Source organism: Nesoenas mayeri (genome assembly GCF_963082525.1).
Source record: "Nesoenas mayeri genome assembly, chromosome: 17".
Taxonomy (NCBI): Eukaryota; Metazoa; Chordata; class Aves; order Columbiformes; family Columbidae; genus Nesoenas; species Nesoenas mayeri.
Window position 1 is genome coordinate 13050158 of NC_137565.1, and position 18905 is coordinate 13069062.

The 18905-nt window shown below is 53.8% G+C and overlaps 1 protein-coding gene across 2 annotated transcripts in view; it reads left to right on the plus strand.

The window, feature by feature from the left end:
- The window catches only part of OSBP2 (oxysterol binding protein 2), a 130797-nt gene that overhangs the window by 15820 nt on the left and 96072 nt on the right, over positions 1–18905 (plus strand). The window contains exon 3 of one of the 2 annotated variants that reach the window (XM_080355096.1): positions 17884–18081. In XM_080355096.1, the coding sequence (XP_080211222.1) occupies positions 17884–18081 (198 nt within the window). Of the gene's footprint in view, positions 1–17872; positions 18082–18905 lie in introns of both variants that reach the window. The other variant, XM_080355095.1, reaches the window with a different exon arrangement.

An 18905-nucleotide genomic window follows, 5' to 3' on the forward strand; every position in this document is an offset into this window, starting at 1 on the left:
GTGATGCAGTATGCATGCGATACAATATAAATCGATTCTATCACGTATATACATAAATCAGATATATATAAATAAACCATCTCTGATGGTGACCACAGGTCAGTGTTCGGGGGTCTGGAGGCGCCAGGGCTGGAACGCCCGTGTTGGGTCTCGCAGGTGAAGCCGCTGGGATGCGCCAGGTCTGTCCAGACGTGCTGGCCAAGGTCACCGGGGCATCCGCAGGATTTGGTCCAAGAGATGTGTCCCAGTCACGGCCCAGTAAGCACTTAACTCGATTTCTATTTTAAAATAAGCTCTTGGCATGTTCAGTGGCTCAAAAGCCAGCTGCCAGAATTGCTTGTGTTTCGGGTAGTGTTGTAAGGAGCGGGAAAGATCTCACATTGTGCCACACTGCCCCATGCTCTTACATTGCAGGGATATTTTAAGCTCCTGCTTGCATTTGCCTCTCTCTGTTTCGTCATTTCTTCTGGAACAAATTACCCTTCACTGGCCTGAGAACTTCTTAGGAGTGTGTCCTTGGAAGGTAACCTGATGTTTTCATAGGTAATGGAAATTGTGGAGGTATTTGTAGACACATATAAGAGCCTCTTTTGGTTTTCAAGTCGATGTTCCCCTCTTCCCCAGACCTGGGGAGCAGTTCCATGCCCGCAGCCCCGCGAGCTGGCCCTGCGGGGCCGTGCGGAACGGGCCCTGCAGCCGGAACGGGATGTGCTGCTTGTAGAACATCTGTTTAGTCATGGAGGGAGGTTTCGGGGTGGTTGCAGGAGGTTCCTGCTCTCACTGATGTTCATATTTATCTGGAGCAGAAGCAGCTGCTCGTTGTGTTTGGTGAGGAAACGCAATGGGATGGAGCGCTGTGCACATCTGGGCACAGCTGGACACCAGCCTCACGCCGCACAGTCTGTAAACCTGTAGTAAAGTGGTTGCTGAACTCAGGACCTCACAGTCAAGGGCTGAGAAATGACAGTTAGATCGCGTTTTAAATATGAAGTTTTAGCTTTGTCTTCTTGTGCCCAGGCCTTAAAATAGAGGAAAAAATACAGCTGTGCCCCATGCAGCCGTTGTACCTACATATCAATGTTCTGTACAGAAAGAAGTTCTGCGCTGTAGTTGTAGCGTTGTTCCAAAACTGGCGAAAAGTCAGAAGCGCGATGACTTTAAAGCAACGTTCGAGGTCACAGGCTGTAATTTATGTGGTGTCTCTGAAGACAATTTATCTGGGCCTCGAAACATGAATGCTGATGGTAAATTGCATAAAGAGAGCTGCTCGAATTCTTGGAAGCAAATTCTTCTGTCTGTGCTTGATCTCAGAAGGGCTGGGTAAGGCTTGTGCTCAAAGCAAACACCCCCAAACTCTCTGGTCTGAAAAAAAGACGATGTATTTATCAACCTGAGCTGTTTAGGGCTGATCTTTATTCTGATCACTGAATGCAGTTCCCTGGGGTGAAGGACCAAGCAAGGCTGAAAAGCAGAGGCTGTAAAAAGCAGCAGCGCTGCTGGAGGCTCTGATCTGCTCCGCTCATTTATTTCAGCCGCCTTGTGCAGTAAGAGCATTTGTCAAATTAACCTTGTGTATTGTCATTTGTTGGTCGCTCTTGCTTATAAATGAGTTGCCAAGCATGTAAATGGTGCATCGCCCAGGTCTGGGTTTATATTAACCTCTGCGGAGATGATGGGGTTTGGACCAGACCTTCCATAAACTTGGAATTGGTGCAATAGACTTGGCAGCCGTGCTGCCCGCAAAGCTTGGTGGGATTCTTCCCCTCTGGGTCTTTAGCATTTTTGCTTGGGAAGTAAAGAAAGCAGTAAACTGGCCTACTTCCTCTGGTGCTTTTAGAAGAGGCAAACAGGGTTTGTAAGGCGGTTCTGGATCGCTGAGCTCCAGCTGTGAGCCCGGGCTCTGCTCCCGCTCTGCTGTGTTTGGAGTCACCGCGTACCCTGAGCTGGGGTTTTGTCTTCGGGAGCTACATCTGGGCAAAGAGAGAAGAGCCTGAATGGCAGGAAACCCAGGGTGTTCAAAATAGAGGTGAGGGAGTGCCGAGGGTGCACCCGTGCTGCAGGAGACTCTGTTTTCCCTGGGGGCTTTTTGTCCTTGTGCCTGGGGGTCCTGGGGACAGCAGGGTGACCATGAGCCAGCGCTGGGCCCTTGTGGCCAGGAAGCCAATGGTACCTGGGGTGGGTTAGAAGGGAGTGGTCAGTAGGTCAGAGAGGTTCTCCTGCCCCTCTGCTCTGCCCTGGGGAGACCACACCTGGAATCTTGTGTCCAGCTGTGGCCCCTCAGTTCCAGCAGGACAGGGAACTACTGCAGAGAGTCCAGCGCAGCCACCAAGATGCTGAAGGGAGTGGAGCATCTCCCGTATGAGGAAAGGCTGAGGGAGCTGGGGCTCTGGAGCTGGACAAGAGGACACTGAGGGGGGACTCATTGCTAGGGATCAATATGGAAAGGGGCAGTGTCAGGAGGATGGAGCCAGGCTCTGCTGGTGACAACCAGTGACAGGACAAGGGGCAATGGGTGCAAACTGGAACACAGGAGGTTCCACTTAAATATGAGAAGAAACTTGTTGGGGTGAGGGTGTCAGAGCCTGGCCCAGGCTGCCCAGGGGGGTTGTGGAGTCTCCTTCTGTGCAGACATTCCAACCCGCCTGGACACCTTCCTGTGTAACCTCATCTGGGTGTTCCTGCTCCATGGGGGGATTGCACTGGATGAGCTTTCCAGGGCCCTTCAACCCCTGACACTCTGGGATTCTGTGACGGTGTTACTGTCCCCAGTGATGTTGCTGCTGGAGTCACCATCCCTGGAGGGCTGGACAGACAGACATGAGGTTCTCAGGACATGGGGCAGTGCCAGGGGTGGGTTATGGTTGGACTCGATTATCCTGAGGGTCTTTTCCAACTGCAATGATTCTGTGATTCTATGAAAACCCGTTCTGGGAGGCTGCAGCGGTGCTGGTCAGAGCAGAGACCCGCATGCGGCCGTATGGTCATGCCAGCATGGAGAATGGCTCTTGCCCTACCGAATGGTTTATTTATATGTCTGTATACATATATATATTTATGTATACACACACACACATATATATATGTATAAACAGTTCATATATAAGCAGACTCTTCCCCAGTGCTTTGCAAACTCCTTCCCAATGCCCCACAGATGCGGTGTCCAAACCCAGCACACAAACACAGCCTCTAGTGTAAGACTCGCAGCTCCAGCAGCGGTTTCTGTGACATAAAGTCCGGAACACGCTGCCGCTCTCCCTGGGCAGCGGGGAAGCCGCTCGCCCACCCGGCACCTCCCGTGTTTACCGGGCCGGTGCCCTTATCAGCCGCGGCCACCCCCGGCGTCCCCAGGGTGCGAGCAGATAGTGCGGCGCGGTGGCAGGAACGGAGATGCTTACTGATACCTTTTTTTTTCAATTTAAAATTTATTTTTTAATCTTTGTTCATTAAAACCCAACACAAAATCCCTTTGCCAGACCGTATCTTGCTGATCTCTGCATGACTGCTTGGAGGTTGGTTTTTCTTCTTCCTCCTGCCTGCTGCTGGGGTTTCCTGGCAGAAAACCCGCCCTGTGCACGTGCGTCACAAGTGTGTTCTGAAAGCCCATTCTGAATGTGTTATAAAGGCAATCCTGCAGATGATGTGCCTGCATAGATTGCTTTTGGAGTCCCCTTTTCCTCGGAGCAGCAGGCCCGTTTGTGGGAGCGCTGTGCAAACAGAACGTCTCCTCTTTGGGGAACACGATGAAGGGACCCAGGGCAGTCTGCGCCATTCACTGTGGTTCTGCTGTTAGCGGCAAAGGCGTTTGCAAGTCTGTGTGCATTTCTACACGCTTCACACACTGTTTTCTTAGGAAAACGGGCCCTATACCCAGGCACTCTGCTCAGGTGTATTATATATTTGGAAGAGATTGCCTGTGGACAAGCCGAATGGTGCTGTTCGACCATCTCGCCTGCGCTTTTATTTCAGAGAAGACGCGGGGGGAATCCTGGGTGTTTTCAGGGCGTTGTTGGTTTTCTTGACCCGACCATCTATTCAATCTGCTTGGCCAGCAGTGAATTCTCCGAGACTCGCTGTTCCACGACGGCGCCTCTGACCCGGCGTTGGCACAACGGTGAGATCTGCGTTGGACCTTCACGGCACATGGCGAGCGTGGTGCCGTGTCCTGCACCGCAGGGCGTGTGTGAGCATCTCCTGAGCCCCCTGGAAGGGTTTCGTTCTCTTTGTGAAGCCTGGAGAGACACGGTGTGGTTGTAAATGATGCGGGGCAGAAGTGTCTTGCAGAGGCTCACCCTGCGCTGGGGGCGTCGCGGCCAAGCCGAGGTGGCAAAGCGCTGGGGAAAGGAGTGGGAATCTAGAGTTACTCACTTAATGCATCTGTCTATTTATAGGAGCGGTTTTCAGTTAAAAATAAATCCTTGCTCGTGCAGCGTTGGAGGCTCGTTGGTGTTGGAAGCTGCTGGATGGCTCATGGGGAATATTCGGGTGATGTGCCGAGCTGCACCGTCCCTGCGGCCGGTGAGGATCGCAGCTTTTCCCCTTAAACCTCATCCTTGCTAATCCGTGCCCATCCCGACTGCAGCCAGCTGCAGATTAATCGCCCTTTAAATAGAAATAAATCGTGTCTTTTTGCAGAAATCTCAACGCTTGCCATATGCTTGTTTGGGTTTTGTTTGCGGTTCGGTAGGTTTGGTGAAGGGAAAAAGAGGAAGGAGATGATGGGAGCTGTTTGTCCCGTGGAGCTCGTGCTGTGGGAGGGCTGTGCTGGCCCAGCGCGCGATGCTGAAGGGGATGGTGCCGAATGTGGGATCAGCCCCGAGGCAGCGCCTGCCTTCTCCTGGGCCTTCCAACCCTGGAATTGGGTCGCCATAAAACCTCTTCTTTCCTGAATGAAGGGGGAGTAACAACCCCAAGGGGTTTGGCGCCCACGCTTACATCCTCTGACTGCAGGCGTGTGAGCTTTTGGCCTCAACATAACACCTGCTTTCGAGTGCATTTTGGAATTTCTCACTCATAAAAGTGAAGGCAGAAAATTCGCTTTATACCCCCCATTATCCTGAACAAAGGGTGCGCAGAATCTCAGTGTGTCGGGATATGTGCCATGAAGCGCTTGTGCAGACGCGTTTCTGTAAGCCAGTGCTGGGGCTGCTCTGCGTTAGATATTCCCAGTGTTCCCGCGTTGAGGATGGGATAATGATGACTGAGAAATCCAGCACCAGGTGTGAGCGAGGATGAGCTGCTGGGGCTCAGGGGACCCCGCAATGGAGCTTCATGGGGCTGGAAACTGGTGCTGAGGTGGGGCCGGGGCTGCTGGCCGATGTGGGTGATGCTGGGGACGTGGTGGTGGCACAAGAGCCTTTGGCTGTTGTGGTGAGACGTGGAGCTCCTGGCCCTGGGCTGGGGGGAAACATGGTGGGGTGCTGGTTGAGCTGCCGGGGTCACTGAAGGATCGGAGAGCTTGATCTAATGCAGAGAGAATCACAGATGGTTTGGGTTGGAGGGCCCTCCCCAGCTCCCCAGTGCCCCCCCTGCCATGAGCAGGGACATCTGCACCAGCTCAGGTTGCTCAGAGCCCCGTCCAGCCTGGCCTGGGATGTCTCCAGGGATGGTTCAGCCACCACCTCTCTGGCCAACCTGGGCCAGGCTCTCACCACCCTCAGGGCAACAATTTCTTCCTTAATTCTAATCTAAATCTCCCTTTTCCCAGTTTAAAACCATCACCCCTTGTCCTATCACTACAGGCCCTTGCTGAAAAGTCTGTCTCCATCTTTCTTATGGGCCCCTTTTAAGTCCAGAAAAGCCACACTAAGGTCTCCCCGGAGCTTCTCTTCTCAGCTGAACAGCCCAGCTCTCTCACCTGTCCCCAGCAGAGCTGTTCCAGCCTCGGGTCATTCCTGTGGCTCCTCTGGCCCCTCTCCAGCAGCTCCATGTGTGTCCTGTGCTGAGGACCCAGAGCTGGACCAGCACTGCAGGGGGGTCTCACCAGAATGGGGCAGAGGGGCAGGATCCCCCAAAACCTACTGCCCATGGGGCTGGGGATGCAGCCCAGGGTGCGATCGGCAGCCCATGACCGATCTTTCGTCCACTGTATAGTCTCGTTAGGCTCCGAATTCTCCATGGAAGTCCTTGTGTATCATCCGGGTGTGGTTTGTGGTTCTTGAACGTGAGCAGAGAGCAGCGTCCCCTGGGATGACGGAGCTTCGCTGCTCGGCTGTGTTCAGACGGGCACCGTGGTTCATCCTGCACCGCGGCGTCTTCTGTGCTGCCCCCACTCCTGGTAATGAAACAAAATCCCCTGGGAGAAATTTCCATCCTCAAGTAATTAAGAAGAGGACCTGCCTGATTACCCTTGTGGGCCTGCATCTTTAAAAGAAAAGGGTGCTGAGAGTATTTCAGTGCATTGGCGCGTGGCTTTATTGTGGAGCAGGCAGAGTATAAATCCGTTTGGTATCTCCTCTCTCCTGTCCCCATCTATTGCATCGCCCAGTTCTGCTGCTGCTTTTCTCTTGGAGGGGGGACGGGAGATAAAAAAGTGGGTTTTATCTGAACTTCTGATTATTTCCAGGTTGTCATATAGCAGAGAAAGCAAAGGCAGAGATGGGGCTGGTCCCTGTGTAATCAGGTGTGGAGGGATAAGGAGGATCAAGCGTCTGCACTTGCGCCACAGGGTTAACAGAAATGGAATAATCTTCATGTTGTACGAACACGAGCTTGAGAGCTCTGCGTGAATTCTGTATTAAACGCCAGCCTTGTTTCAAAATACTGGTAGTAATACAGGGTGTTTCAAAAAGATGGACCCGATGTGAAATCACGGCTGCTTTGAAACTGGACTCCTCTTTTTGGAATCCCCTGGAGTAGCAATGAGCAGACTGAGCCAGCGGGAAGCTTTGCAGTTGGGTTTCCTACCCGTTCCTGGCATGTACTGCTTCTCTATGAGAAAAACACCCCGTGTAAATGAGTTTGAATGTGCGTTTGTTCTTTTCCTGGTAGCGCCACCACTCCCGGCTCTGCCCGCGCGGTGCCGGGTGGGAGCGCAGCGACCAGCGCCCGTGTCCCACCGCGCTGTGCTGTGCGGGGGGGATCACAGCGTCACAGCATGGCAGGGGTTGAAGGGACCTGGAAAGCTCATCCAGTGCAATCCCCCATGGAGCAGGAACACCCAGATGAGGTTACACAGGAAGGTGCCTTTTTCCTTTTTTCCCGTCCCTCTGGGATGGGCTTTAGCACCAGGTGCTGCTGCCTGGGCCTGCCTGCTCAGCTGTGGACAGAGTTCATGAGGAATTGCTTTGAGTATCTTTAATTTCTACTTTACGTATATATATTTACTAGTAGTGTATTAGTATTTAGTTATTTTATTAAACTGTGTTTACCTCAGTCCAAGTTTTTCCCTTCCCTTTCAATTCTCTTACCCTTTTGGGGGATGTTGAGGGACTGAGTGAGCAGCTGTGTGATTGTATTGCCAGCTCGGGTTCAACCACAACACCGCTCAACACCGCCGGGCTCTGCAGCCCTTCCCTCGTTTTCTCGGCAAGACAACAAGGATAAACATTTCCACGCTGATCTATCAAGATCAAGACGAGAAACCCGTAGCGCAGCAGATGGGCTGCAAAGCAACACATACAGGAGCCGCATCCCTGGTCAGACACCGAGTCCTGTGTCTGCGCAGGGCTCCCCACAGCCCCTGTCCTACCACGGACAGAACATCAGTCTGCAGCGTTCACAGCCAGGAGCAGCAGCTCAGCACATCCCAGGCCTGGGAGATACGAGGGTTTCTCTGTGGAGGTTGTGGAAGAGAATCACCCTGGGGACAGCAGGGTAACCATGAGCCAGCACTGGGCCCTTGTGGCCAGGAAGCCAATGGGACCTGGGGTGGGTTAGAAGGGGGTGGTCAGTAGGTCAGAGAGGTTCTCCTGCCCCTCTGCTCTGCCCTGGGGAGACCACACCTGGAATCTTGTGTCCAGCTGTGGCCCCTCAGTTCCAGCAGGACAGGGAACTGCTGCAGAGAGTCCAGCGCAGCCACCAAGATGCTGCAGGGAGTGGAGCATCTCCCGTGTGAGGAAAGGCTGAGGGAGCTGGGGCTGTGGAGCTGGACAAGAGGACACTGAGGGGGGACTCATTCCTGGGGATCAAGATGGAAAGGGGCAGTGTCAGGAGGATGGAGCCAGGCTCTGCTGGTGACAACCAGTGACAGGACAAGGGGCAATGGGTGCAAACTGGAACACAGGAGGTTCCACTTGAATATGAGAAGAAACTTGTTTGGGGTGAGGGTGTCAGAGCCTGGCCCAGGCTGCCCAGGGGGGTTGTGGAGTCTCCTTCTGTGCAGACATTCCAACCCGCCTGGACACCTTCCTGTGTAACCTCATCTGGGTGTTCCTGCTCCATGGGGGGATTGCACTGGATGAGCTTTCCAGGTCCCTCCAACCCCTGACATTCTGGGATCCTGTGAGCAGCAGTGGATTTTCTGTAAATGCTATTTAAATTAACATTCCCGGTTGGCAGGCAGCGAGCGATAACCCGACAGTTGTCTGGCGTGTGTGCTGCCGGTTGCCAGGCTGTGGCTCACAGCAGATTCCTGTGAAACGCTCGCGGCTGCTCCCTCGGGAGCACAATGACTCAGATGCTGCTTGTGGGCCCTGCTGGGTCCAGCATCCTCCTTGCGCTGCGGGCGAGTGCGCTGAAGCGTGTGCTCAGAGACGTGGAGGTTCAGATGCAGCCTCTGACGTACATGCCCAAATTTTACCTGTTGTTGTGTAGCTGCAGTGGGTGAAACCCCCTGGCGAAGGACACGCTGGGATCGGAAGGGTGGGAACCACGAGTCTCTGGGTGCCGCTCGCCCTGCACTTTGCCATCAGTGCTGGGACACGTTTGGGCCCTGCAGTGACCCACAGTCACACTGGAAAGCAGAACAGCCCCAAGGGTGATGAGAATTGAGCATTTAAGGTGCAGAATCGGGTGTGCTGGTTCCTGGGGATGATTGCGAACGAATGATTTTGAGATAATGGGGGAAAGATCTCGAGGAAGAGCCAGCGAGTGCACTTCAAGAGGTCTTTTTTCTGGGTGTAAGTTGTGTTTGTATTTTGCTGTGGAGGTGCTGCAATCCGGAGGGACACAGGTGGTGTTGTCCCTCCCGGCTTAGGAGAGAGGCCTCAGGTCAGCGTTTGTGTAGCGTCCCATTGAGTTTTTGTGGCCAAGCTGGGTGCAGAGCTGTGCACTCGCTAGCCCGAGTGTTTCAGCACGCGGTGAAGCGGAATGCTCCGCGCCAGGACACAGCGTCACCGGGTCCCTACTCCTCTCATACCTGTGCTGCTCGGTGGATCCAAACCAGCTCTCGAGCTGCCGGGCTTGCAAACGTGTGCTCTGGTTTTGCAGCTGGGTTGTGCTCTCCCTGAGCTCCTGCTGGAACACACTGAAGTGCAGCCTGGAAAGCGGGTGCTGCGCAGAGCAGCCGCGGTTCCCTGGCAGGGTCTGCGCCCAGGGCCGGCTGCGCTGTGAGAAAAGGACAAGCTGGGTTTTAGGGGAGACGAGGCTGCTCAGAAATGATGTGGAGCCTTGGGGATGAAAGGAAATCTTAGCAGAGAAATTCCGCAAGCAACCGCTGTGCTTGCCTGTTTAAATGAACATGCTTGGGTTGCTCGTGGCTTCCTGTGTCCTATTAATCTCCAGCAGAGCTGCACAGTTACAGCTACAAAATCCGTGTGAGCAACATCTCACCAGCAGCTGACGGTAAATCTCTGCTGTGGTGACACCAGAGTCAGAGCTGCGGAGCTGCTAGATAAAAATGTTTTATTATGAGAGAAGGGAACGGAGCTGGTGAGGGGCTGGAGCACAATGTGATGGAGCGGCTGAGGGACCTGGGGGTTCAGCTGGAGAACAGGAGCTGAGGGGAGACCTTCTGATCTCTGAACTGCCTGAAAGGAGCTTGGAGCCAGGGAGGTCGGGCTCTGCTCCCCAGGAACAAGCGCCAGGAGCAGAGGAAACGGCCTCAAGTTGCGCCAGGGGAGGTTGAGGTTGGATGTGGGAACAATTTCTTCCCCAGAGGGCTGTGGGGCATTGGAACAGGCTGCCCAGGGCAGTGCTGGAGTCACCATCCCTGGAGGGCTGGACAGACGGACATGAGGTTCTCAGGACATGGGGCAGTGCCAGGGATGGTGAACGGTTCAACTCCATGATATTGAGCAGCTTTTCCAACTAAAATTATTCTCTAATCTACTTTTTCACTCTCTTCTCTTCGTTCTGTTGATAAATCTCTCTTCTGAGTTCCTACAAAGGGATTTCATTGTATTATACGTAGTAGAATCTCTTACAGCTGTTGAGAAGCGGGAGCATCGTTCTCTTGCTTGTTGCTGTCGTACCGTAGCTCCAGTTTTCCTTCAGAACCAGAAAGCAGGTCTTTAAATGGTGATGTTTTCTGTACTGTGACTGCACTGCGATGTGCAGCTGGTCTGTCGCGCTGCACAACGTGAGCTGCTAAAATGTGGGCTCAGGAGTTTTATACCAAAGGCCTTTTTAAGTAACCAATGCTGGTAAGTTGTCTTGTCAAGCTCTGTTTTGATTTGTGCTATTAAAGTAGCTGAAGCAGCTTTTCAGTAAAAAAAAAAACAAAAGAGAGAAATACTGCAAATAATATTTTAACAAAGATGATCTTGGAAGGTTTATCCAAAATCCAGGATTCTGCAAATTGTTGGGATGTAAGAGCTTTGCTGTCCTTGGAGTGGGTGCCTGAGCCATGATGCCAATCTGAAATCTCTAGTACTGTGTCCTACGTGCTGTTGACATTTAATTTAATGTCTGCAAGGGATGCAGGGCCGTCCATCCCCCATCGCTCCCGTGCACCGCTGTAGTTTTGTATCTCATCTCATCCCATCCATTGGCTTTGGAAAGGAGCAGCAAACACCCGCAGATACTCCGCAGCGTCCAGCCCTGTGTGGTCTCTGTCCACGTTTAACCTCCCGTCAGCTTTCTCGCCGGGCCCCTGTGCTCTCCCATATGTGCAGCGCTCAGATTAGCGCAGAAAGTGGAGAATCAGGAAATCTGCCCGGATCACGTTATGCAATAGTTGAGCTGCCGGCGGTGAATAAGCACATTGGTCTGAGCACGAGGACTTTGAAGGGCATCGCGGACTTTTTCTTCTGCGTGCAGAGGTCGCTCAGGGCTGGGTCAGGTGCCTGCCCCATGTGTAATGAAATAGAGCAAGGGCAAGTGTAGAGTCTTGAATCTGGGCAGGAACAACCCCAGGTTCCAGTGTAAGTTGGGGAATGAGCTGTTAGAGAGCAGCGTAGGGGAAAGGGACCTGGGGGTCCTGGGGACAGCAGGGTGACCATGAGCCAGCACTGGGCCCTTGTGGCCAGGAAGCCAATGGTACCTGGGGTGGGTTAGAAGGGGGTGGTCAGTAGGTCAGAGAGGTTCTCCTGCCCCTCTGCTCTGCCCTGGGGAGACCACACCTGGAATCTTGTGTCCAGCTGTGACCCCTCAGTTCCAGCAGGACAGGGAACTGCTGCAGAGAGTCCAGCGCAGCCACCAAGATGCTGCAGGGAGTGGAGCATCTCCCGTGTGAGGAAAGGCTGAGGGAGCTGGGGCTCTGGAGCTGGACAAGAGGACACTGAGGGGGGACTCATTGCTGGGGATCAATATGGAAAGGGGCAGTGTCAGGAGGATGGAGCCAGGCTCTGCTGGTGACAACCAGGGACAGGACAAGGGGCAATGGGTGCAAACTGGAACACAGGAGGTTCCACTTGAATATGAGGAGAAACTTGTTTGGGGTGAGGGTGTCAGAGCCTGGCCCAGGCTGCCCAGGGGGTTGTGGAGTCTCCTTCTGTGCAGACATTCCAACCCGCCTGGACACCTTCCTGTGTAACCTCATCTGGGTGTTCCTGCTCCATGGGGGGATTGCACTGGATGAGCTTTCCAGGGCCCTCCAACCCCTGACACTCTGGGATTCTGTGATTCTGTGAGTGCTGATTGACAGGAGCTGATTTCCCATGCCGATTGGCACGGGGAGGTGACTTAGAGAACAAAAACCTGCACAGAAACAGTTTGCTTGGGTGGGAAAGCAAGGCTGTTTAATATGACTTGAATTGATTTAGTGAAGTCACCTCGGAGACCTTTGTTTTGTGTAGAAGAGAAAATCAGTTTAGCAGTTCTCTGCAGGTGGGAAGTGTGATCTCTCCGGGGCACACGTCAGTACGTGCTGTACCATGAGGACGACTTTGGAAATTAAAATTGGCGCTTGATTTCATTTGGAGCCAAACTCACCCCCCTGCAAGCAAACGTAAGCACACTGTACACTGGGTTTGAACTTCACGTGGCTGCTGGAGGACACGAGCCGTGAGTCCTCAGGAGGAACCAAGCGGCTTTTGTTCTGCATGGCTCCTGTGTCTGGATGTGGCCCTGGCTCAGTCTGTTCTGCAGGAGTGTCAGGGCTGGACAGGTGAGAGAGATCCTGAGAATAGTGTAGCTGGGGTGGTGAGGAACAGGGGAGCTGAGTTCATGTTCAGCCCAAGTGGCTCCCTCTGCCCGACACAGCCCCCGCAGTGAGGGGAGCTGAGTGTCGCCCTGGATCGCTGCCCGTCCTCTCCTGGCGGGACCGTATCTCCATCTCCCCAGGAACAAGTGACAGAATGAGAGGAAATGGCCTCAAGTTGCGCCAGGGGAGGTTGAGGTTGAGGGGCTTTTCCAACCAGAATGATTCTGTGATTCTGTCCCATGATGAACTTTGTCTTTCTGAGAACAACTCTAGGCCACAGCTGTAAAACCTCCTTCTAGACACCTGGAGCCTCCTGCCTGCTGGTGTGTTACCTGGGGAGCAGGAGCACGGGGAACAGGGCCAGAAGGTTTAGGAAGCCCATTGCGACTCCTTGGTGGCTTTTACAGATGTGGCATGTGGGCCGTGTTGGTAACTGGAGATTCTGTGTGGCATGTGATGGGGCTGTCACCACGTTCAACGTGCACATGGGCTTGAGCCTCTCAGGAATACGTGGAGATGCTCCTGGCACCTGGGAATGGTCCGGTACTTGCCGAGCTGGTGCTGTGTGTCCTCGTGTCAGCCTCCAGTGCTCAGCTGATGAGTCGTTCAGCTCCCGGCTTGGAAGATGTGATTGATTTCAAAATTTTGGAAAAGCTGTGGTCAGTGATCACTTTTCACAGCATCCCAGGCTGGTTGTGCTGCAGGAGCTCTGCAGATCCCAGCCCAGCCCTGCTCACGCAGGGTCACAGAGCAGATCACACAGGATCCCAGGGGGTTTGAATGTCTCAGAGCAGGAGACTCCACACCCGCTCTGGGCAGCCTGGGCCAGGCTCTGGCACCTCCCAGCAAACAAGTTTCTGCTCATGTGCACATGGAGCCTCCTGTGTTTCAGTCTGTGCCCGTTGCCCCTCACCCTGGCGTTGGGCACCATGAACAGAGTCTGGTCCATCCTCTGACACCCACCCTGAGCTATTGATCCATTGATCACATCCCTCTCAGCTTCTCTTCTCCAACTCAACAGCCCCAGCTCTCTCAGTGCCTCCTCATCACAAAGATGCTCCAGACCGCTCAGCATCTTTGTGTCCCTGCGCTGGACTCTCTCCAGTAATTCCTTGTCTTGTCCTTCTTGAACTGGGGAGCCCAGAACTGGACCCAGACTGCAGATGTGGCCTCCCCAGGGCAGAGCAGAGCTTTTGGGCTTCAGTGGAGGTGTCACTGGTGACCTGAGCAGAGCCGTGCAGCCGGTTGGTGGGTGGCCGGTGTTGAGGTGGAGGGAGCCTGTTAGCGGTAGAAAAAAGGTGTAGCTGGGAATGCCCTGATAAAAGGTGAAGCTGGTGAAGATGGGGAGGATTCTGTGTGTAGAGGGGGATCAGGGTCAGGGGGACACACTTGGCACCACCATGTAGAATCAGCAGAGACATCTGCCCAGCTGGAGCACCCGAAACCCAGGTGAGGATGAACTGTCACCTTCTGGGTCTGGTCGAGCCATATTTTTGGAACAAATAGCTGGGTTAAAACATGTGGGGTAAAGAAACAAGGAAGAAGTGGAGGAAAATAGCAGAAGGGTGGTGGAGAGTCGCGGGGTTTGAAGCAGGGCTGTGTAACCGCTGATTCCAGGCTGTGGGCAAGGGTGCTTTTCACCTTCTGGAGCCTGAAGCAGCCTCGTGCATCTGGGGTGAGGTCGTCTTAGTGTTTGGTGCTTTATAATGCAACATATAGCCTTGAAGCCTTCAAAACCAGTTGGAAATAAGTGGTTTTTTTCCCCGCTTCGTTTGTCCTGTTTGGAAAATACTTCAAGTGACAAGGTTGAGCTTCTGTAAGAAGCGCTCGGGTGCGTGAGGGGCCGCAGTTCTGACTGCCCCGAGTGACGGGTTTTGGGAGGATCGTCCTCACCCGTGGTGCTCCCAGCAGCTGCCCACGGCCCATGGAAACTGCTCTGTGGAACGCTGAGGATGATGAGGGTGATGGGCCAAGGCCTGACCTGCCACTGGCTCCTGCGGGTCCCCGGGGCAGCTCAAACAGATGTCTGTCCAGGAGAGCTGAGGAATGATGGACTGAGGGGATGTGCCCGAGGAAGGGCTGTGCTGCCGGGCTGGGGGGCAAGGGACAGAGCCCGTCATTCCTGCAGTGACTGCGGTTCCTCCTGCATGTCTTCATGTCAGGAAAACGGTCGGAGAGAGGACTCTGGAAATGACTTGGACAAGAGGCATTAAAAAGTACATGAGGTGATATATCCTGTGATAGCACTGTCCTGCTCTCATCTCTTTCCCCAGGATGACCACCTGGATTTAGGGGGTTTAAGGTCTTTAAAAGTCTTCTAGGACCTTTGACTAATGATGTGGGTGAAAAGGGTGAACATGCTGGGCAAGATTAAGTTGTGTCAGGGAAGGAAAATGGGAAGGAACTGAATTTTCTAAGTGTTAATAATGTCAGTTCTACATCAACTCTTTAACGGGCTCGTCCAGGAGGGGTCCCACCTTGCTGCGCAGCGTGAATGCGAGGTGCTGTAAATGTGAGTGGTCCGTGGGTGCTGGAGGAGAACACGGAACGTTTGTGGACTCCGAAGTGACCAAATGACAAGTGTGTTTATTGCAGTCCTGCTTTCTGGGCAGTGTGGTCAGGGGGACAGGGCGCTGGGCAGCGGGCAAGGTGTCCGGGTGGGTGAGGAATGAGGAGTCACCGTCCCTGGAGGGGTTTAAAAGGTGTTTAGATGAGGTTCTCAGGGACATGGGGCAGTGCCAGGGTTGGTTATGCTTGGACTCGATGATCCTGAAGGTCTCTTCCAACCGAACCGATTTTGTGAGTCATGTTCTAAGAAGCGGCTGTCGGTTTCCGTGCGGCTCTGAGCAGACACAGCGTCTCTGGGTGAGGGAGCAGCTCAGCCAGCGCGATAACGGTTGGACTTGGATCTCGAGGGGCTTTTCCAGCCAAAATGATCCTGTGAGTCTGTCATAGCTGCTTGGCGAGTGGCGGTGTGGGACCAGAGCTGGCAAGGGGAAGGAGGAAAACTAATAAATAGAATAATTAAGTGATCACTTCAGCTTTGCTAAAGCTAAACTGTCTACAACTGCCTGAAAGGAGCTTGGAGCATGGAGGACGTTGGTCTCTTCTCCCAAGTAGCAAGTGACAGGACCAGAGGAAATGGCCTCAAGTGGCGCCAGGGGAGGTTGAGGTTGGATGTGGGAACAATTTCTTCCCCAAAGGGCTGTGGGACATTGGAACAGGCTGCCCAGGGCAGTGCTGGAGTCACCATCCCTGGAGGGCTGGACAGACGGACATGAGGTTCTCAGGACATGGGGCAGTGCCAGGGGTGGGTTATGGTTGGACTCAGCGATCCTGAGTGTCTCTTCCAACTGAAATGATTCTATGATTCTCTAAAAGCCCATGGAGAGCTAAGAACATCTGAAGACGTAGAAATCCTTTGCTGATGGGGAGAGCAGCAGCTGCCGCGGGTGCTGGAGGGTCCCGGCTTGGAGGGAACGGGACTGGGCGCAGCAGACCCGGGCTGTGCGGCAGGGACACCCGGGCAGTGGGACGGGCCGGGGGCTTCGGGCCTGGCCGTGGCGCTGGGGACGGCTGTCAGCTCCGGGGTGGAGGTTCTCCTGGGTTTGTGCTCGGGGACCGGAGCCCCAGGACAGGCCCCTGCTCCGCCGTGTGGGCCTGAAGAAGGAGGGAGCAATTCTGCCAGCGATAAAGGTGTTTTAATGGCTCAAGAGGGGTTGTGCCACTTTCATTTGCTTTACTGTTGTGGAGCAGTGATTTAGGGTCCCGCTTGCCACAATATTTAGGTCAGTTAAAGTGTGGCTTAAGAGTTCGGTTGCATGGTTCACTTTGTTACTGCATGGAGGCAATACACCAAAAATCTGGGTGAGAGTGTTTTAGAGGGATTTCTACGTGGACAGGAGGTGCGGAAGGGCAGCGGGAGACCCTCCCGTTGCATCCCGAGGGTCAGAACGGAGCCCCTTGCTTTCTAAACCCCTCCTCAGAGAGGAGTCTGGGTGCAGGTGGATCCCAGCTTAGGCCCAGACTAATGGTTCACGTCTAAGAGACACAGAGGGCAAAGGAAAACAGGTAAGGGGTTATATGTATTTATGGCCAAAGGGTTATGTGCGCACACCTGATTTTTTACATCGCTGGGTGTGGAATTCAAAGTTCTATCGTTCTCCATCTCAACCTGCTTACAACAGAAATCCCTGGGTTTTGTACCCTCAGGGACCCTTCACCCGCCCCTCACACCGTGATTTGGTGCAGCTGCAATATTTGGGGTCGTGTTCTCACTGGATCCTTTCAGTGACCTCGGACAGGCCCTCGTCCTGTTTAATCGCACATGTTGGTGGTTTGTAGCTGCTTTCAGGGTGTAATTTTGCCCCAGAGGATCCTGTTTCGCTCAATAAGGTAGAAGACAGGCCTTATCTTGCAGGTGGTTTGTCACCGCGGTTCCGTTCGCTCGCCTTCCCCTGGGCTCCTGGAGGGAGTTCTGCACTTCTGGCCTTTCCCTCCTCTGGAGCCTGCGCCAAACTGCTCTGGTTCGGATGGGGGTCGAGTGCACACGCCACAGATCTTTGCTCAAGAGATCTTCTCATACACAGGCAAAGGACAGGGATTGAAGGGAGAGGGTACAAAGAACCACAAAGTCCTGGGTGCTGGAGGTGAGGTAGCAGGGAGAAGGGAGAAGAGCAGCAATGCAAATGCAATGAGAGAGGCCAGTGTGTGCAGTTGGTAATTTGACTTTTAGGGCAACCAGAATCAGCTCAGCAGGATGGGAAACCAGCAGCCTCAGTGCTGGGGATGGTGAAAAGCTTGATCCAAATGCGGCAGCACTGTCCTTATTTTTCCGTTTGAGGAGCTTCTCTGGCGGTGTCAGCTTTGACGGGCTCGCTGCCCACTCGGGATGTTCCTGTGGGTCACAGAAACCCAGAGTGTCAGGGGTTGAAGGGGCCTGGAAAGCTCGTCCAGTGCAATCCCCCCATGGAGCAGGAACACCCAGATGAGGTTACACAGGAAGGTGTCCAGGCGGGTTGGAATGTCTGCACAGAAGGAGACTCCACAACCCCCTGGGCAGCCTGGGCCAGGCTCTGACACCCTCACCCCAACAAGTTGCTTCTCCTCTTTCAGTGGAACCTCCTGTGTTCCAGTTTGCACCCATTGCCCCTTGTCCTGTCCCTGGTTGTCACCAGCAGAGCCTGGCTCCATCCTCCTGACACTGCCCCTTTCCATCTTGATCCCCAGGAATGAGTCCCCCTCAGTGTCCTCTTGTCCAGCTCCAGAGCCCCAGCTCCCTCAGCCTTTCCTCACACGGGAGATGCTCCACTCCATCATCCTCGTGGCTCTGTGCTGCACAGGGACATCATGGCTGGGGTTTTGGGGACAGGCTGAGGACTGACGCTCCCTTTTCCCTCTGTTCCCATGCAGGACACAAGCAGAAATGGCCCACACGTGTCGCGGGACCATCAACCTGTCCACGGCTCATATCGACACGGAGGACTCGTGTAACATCGTGCTTTCCAACGGGGGAAGGACGTACCACTTGAAGGCGAACTCGGAGGTGGAGAGACAGCGCTGGGTGACGGCGCTGGAGCTGGCCAAGGCCAAGGCCATCCGCATGAGGAACAACCAGTCAGGTACAGCGTGTTTCGGTGTGCGAACGTGCAGCCGGACCCTTCTTAAAACCTCCTCGTAAACCTGCTCTTCTGTGCTTGTTAAATTGTGCAGAAACCCTGGCAGATACTATTTCATATGCAATTAAAACTAGCTGATGGTTTCACAGAGGCACAAAGGGTTTTGAACAATACTGTGTGCACCAAACGTCATCTTGTCTGGTCACACAGCATTGAGCAGGTCTTTAAAGCTCCTGGTGGTGACTGTAATTTGTAGAGAGGCAGGAAAAATGACCTAACGATGCTTCTGGAATGCAAATGTATGTGCCTTTCTCCTGGAGCGTTCGTGTGGGTCCATGTGGACGGGGAAATGCTGCGAGAAGCACTAAGCGCAGCGCCCGGTGGCGATACAGGAACAGCAGTTCACAGCAAGGCGCCAGAGCTGTGCCTTTGGTATTCACCCGTATCTTCAGATCGTTTGGTAGATGAATGGCAGCCGTATTTAGCTGAGCTGTTTCTGTATGTGTTTCTCTGGCCCTGCGCTGCGCGGTGTGTGGTGTTTATTGGCGTACGATGGGACAGCGCGTTCCGTACCGCGGGCAGAGCCCCGTGCCCCGCGCGCCGCTCCTCCCCAGCGTCATTTCTACGGCTCCGTTGTGTGATGGGCTGGTTAGGTGCTTAACAAATGGAGTATTTTAGGGATACTTCCATGTTCAGAGCTCTTCTGGGATGAACACTTGCTTTTCTGCCACAAACAAGCACGGCTTCGAGTTGCAGAAAACAAACCCCGTGAACGTATTAAAAAGCTGGCTGCCTCCTCTGTCCTAAAACAAAACCGCTCTTGGATC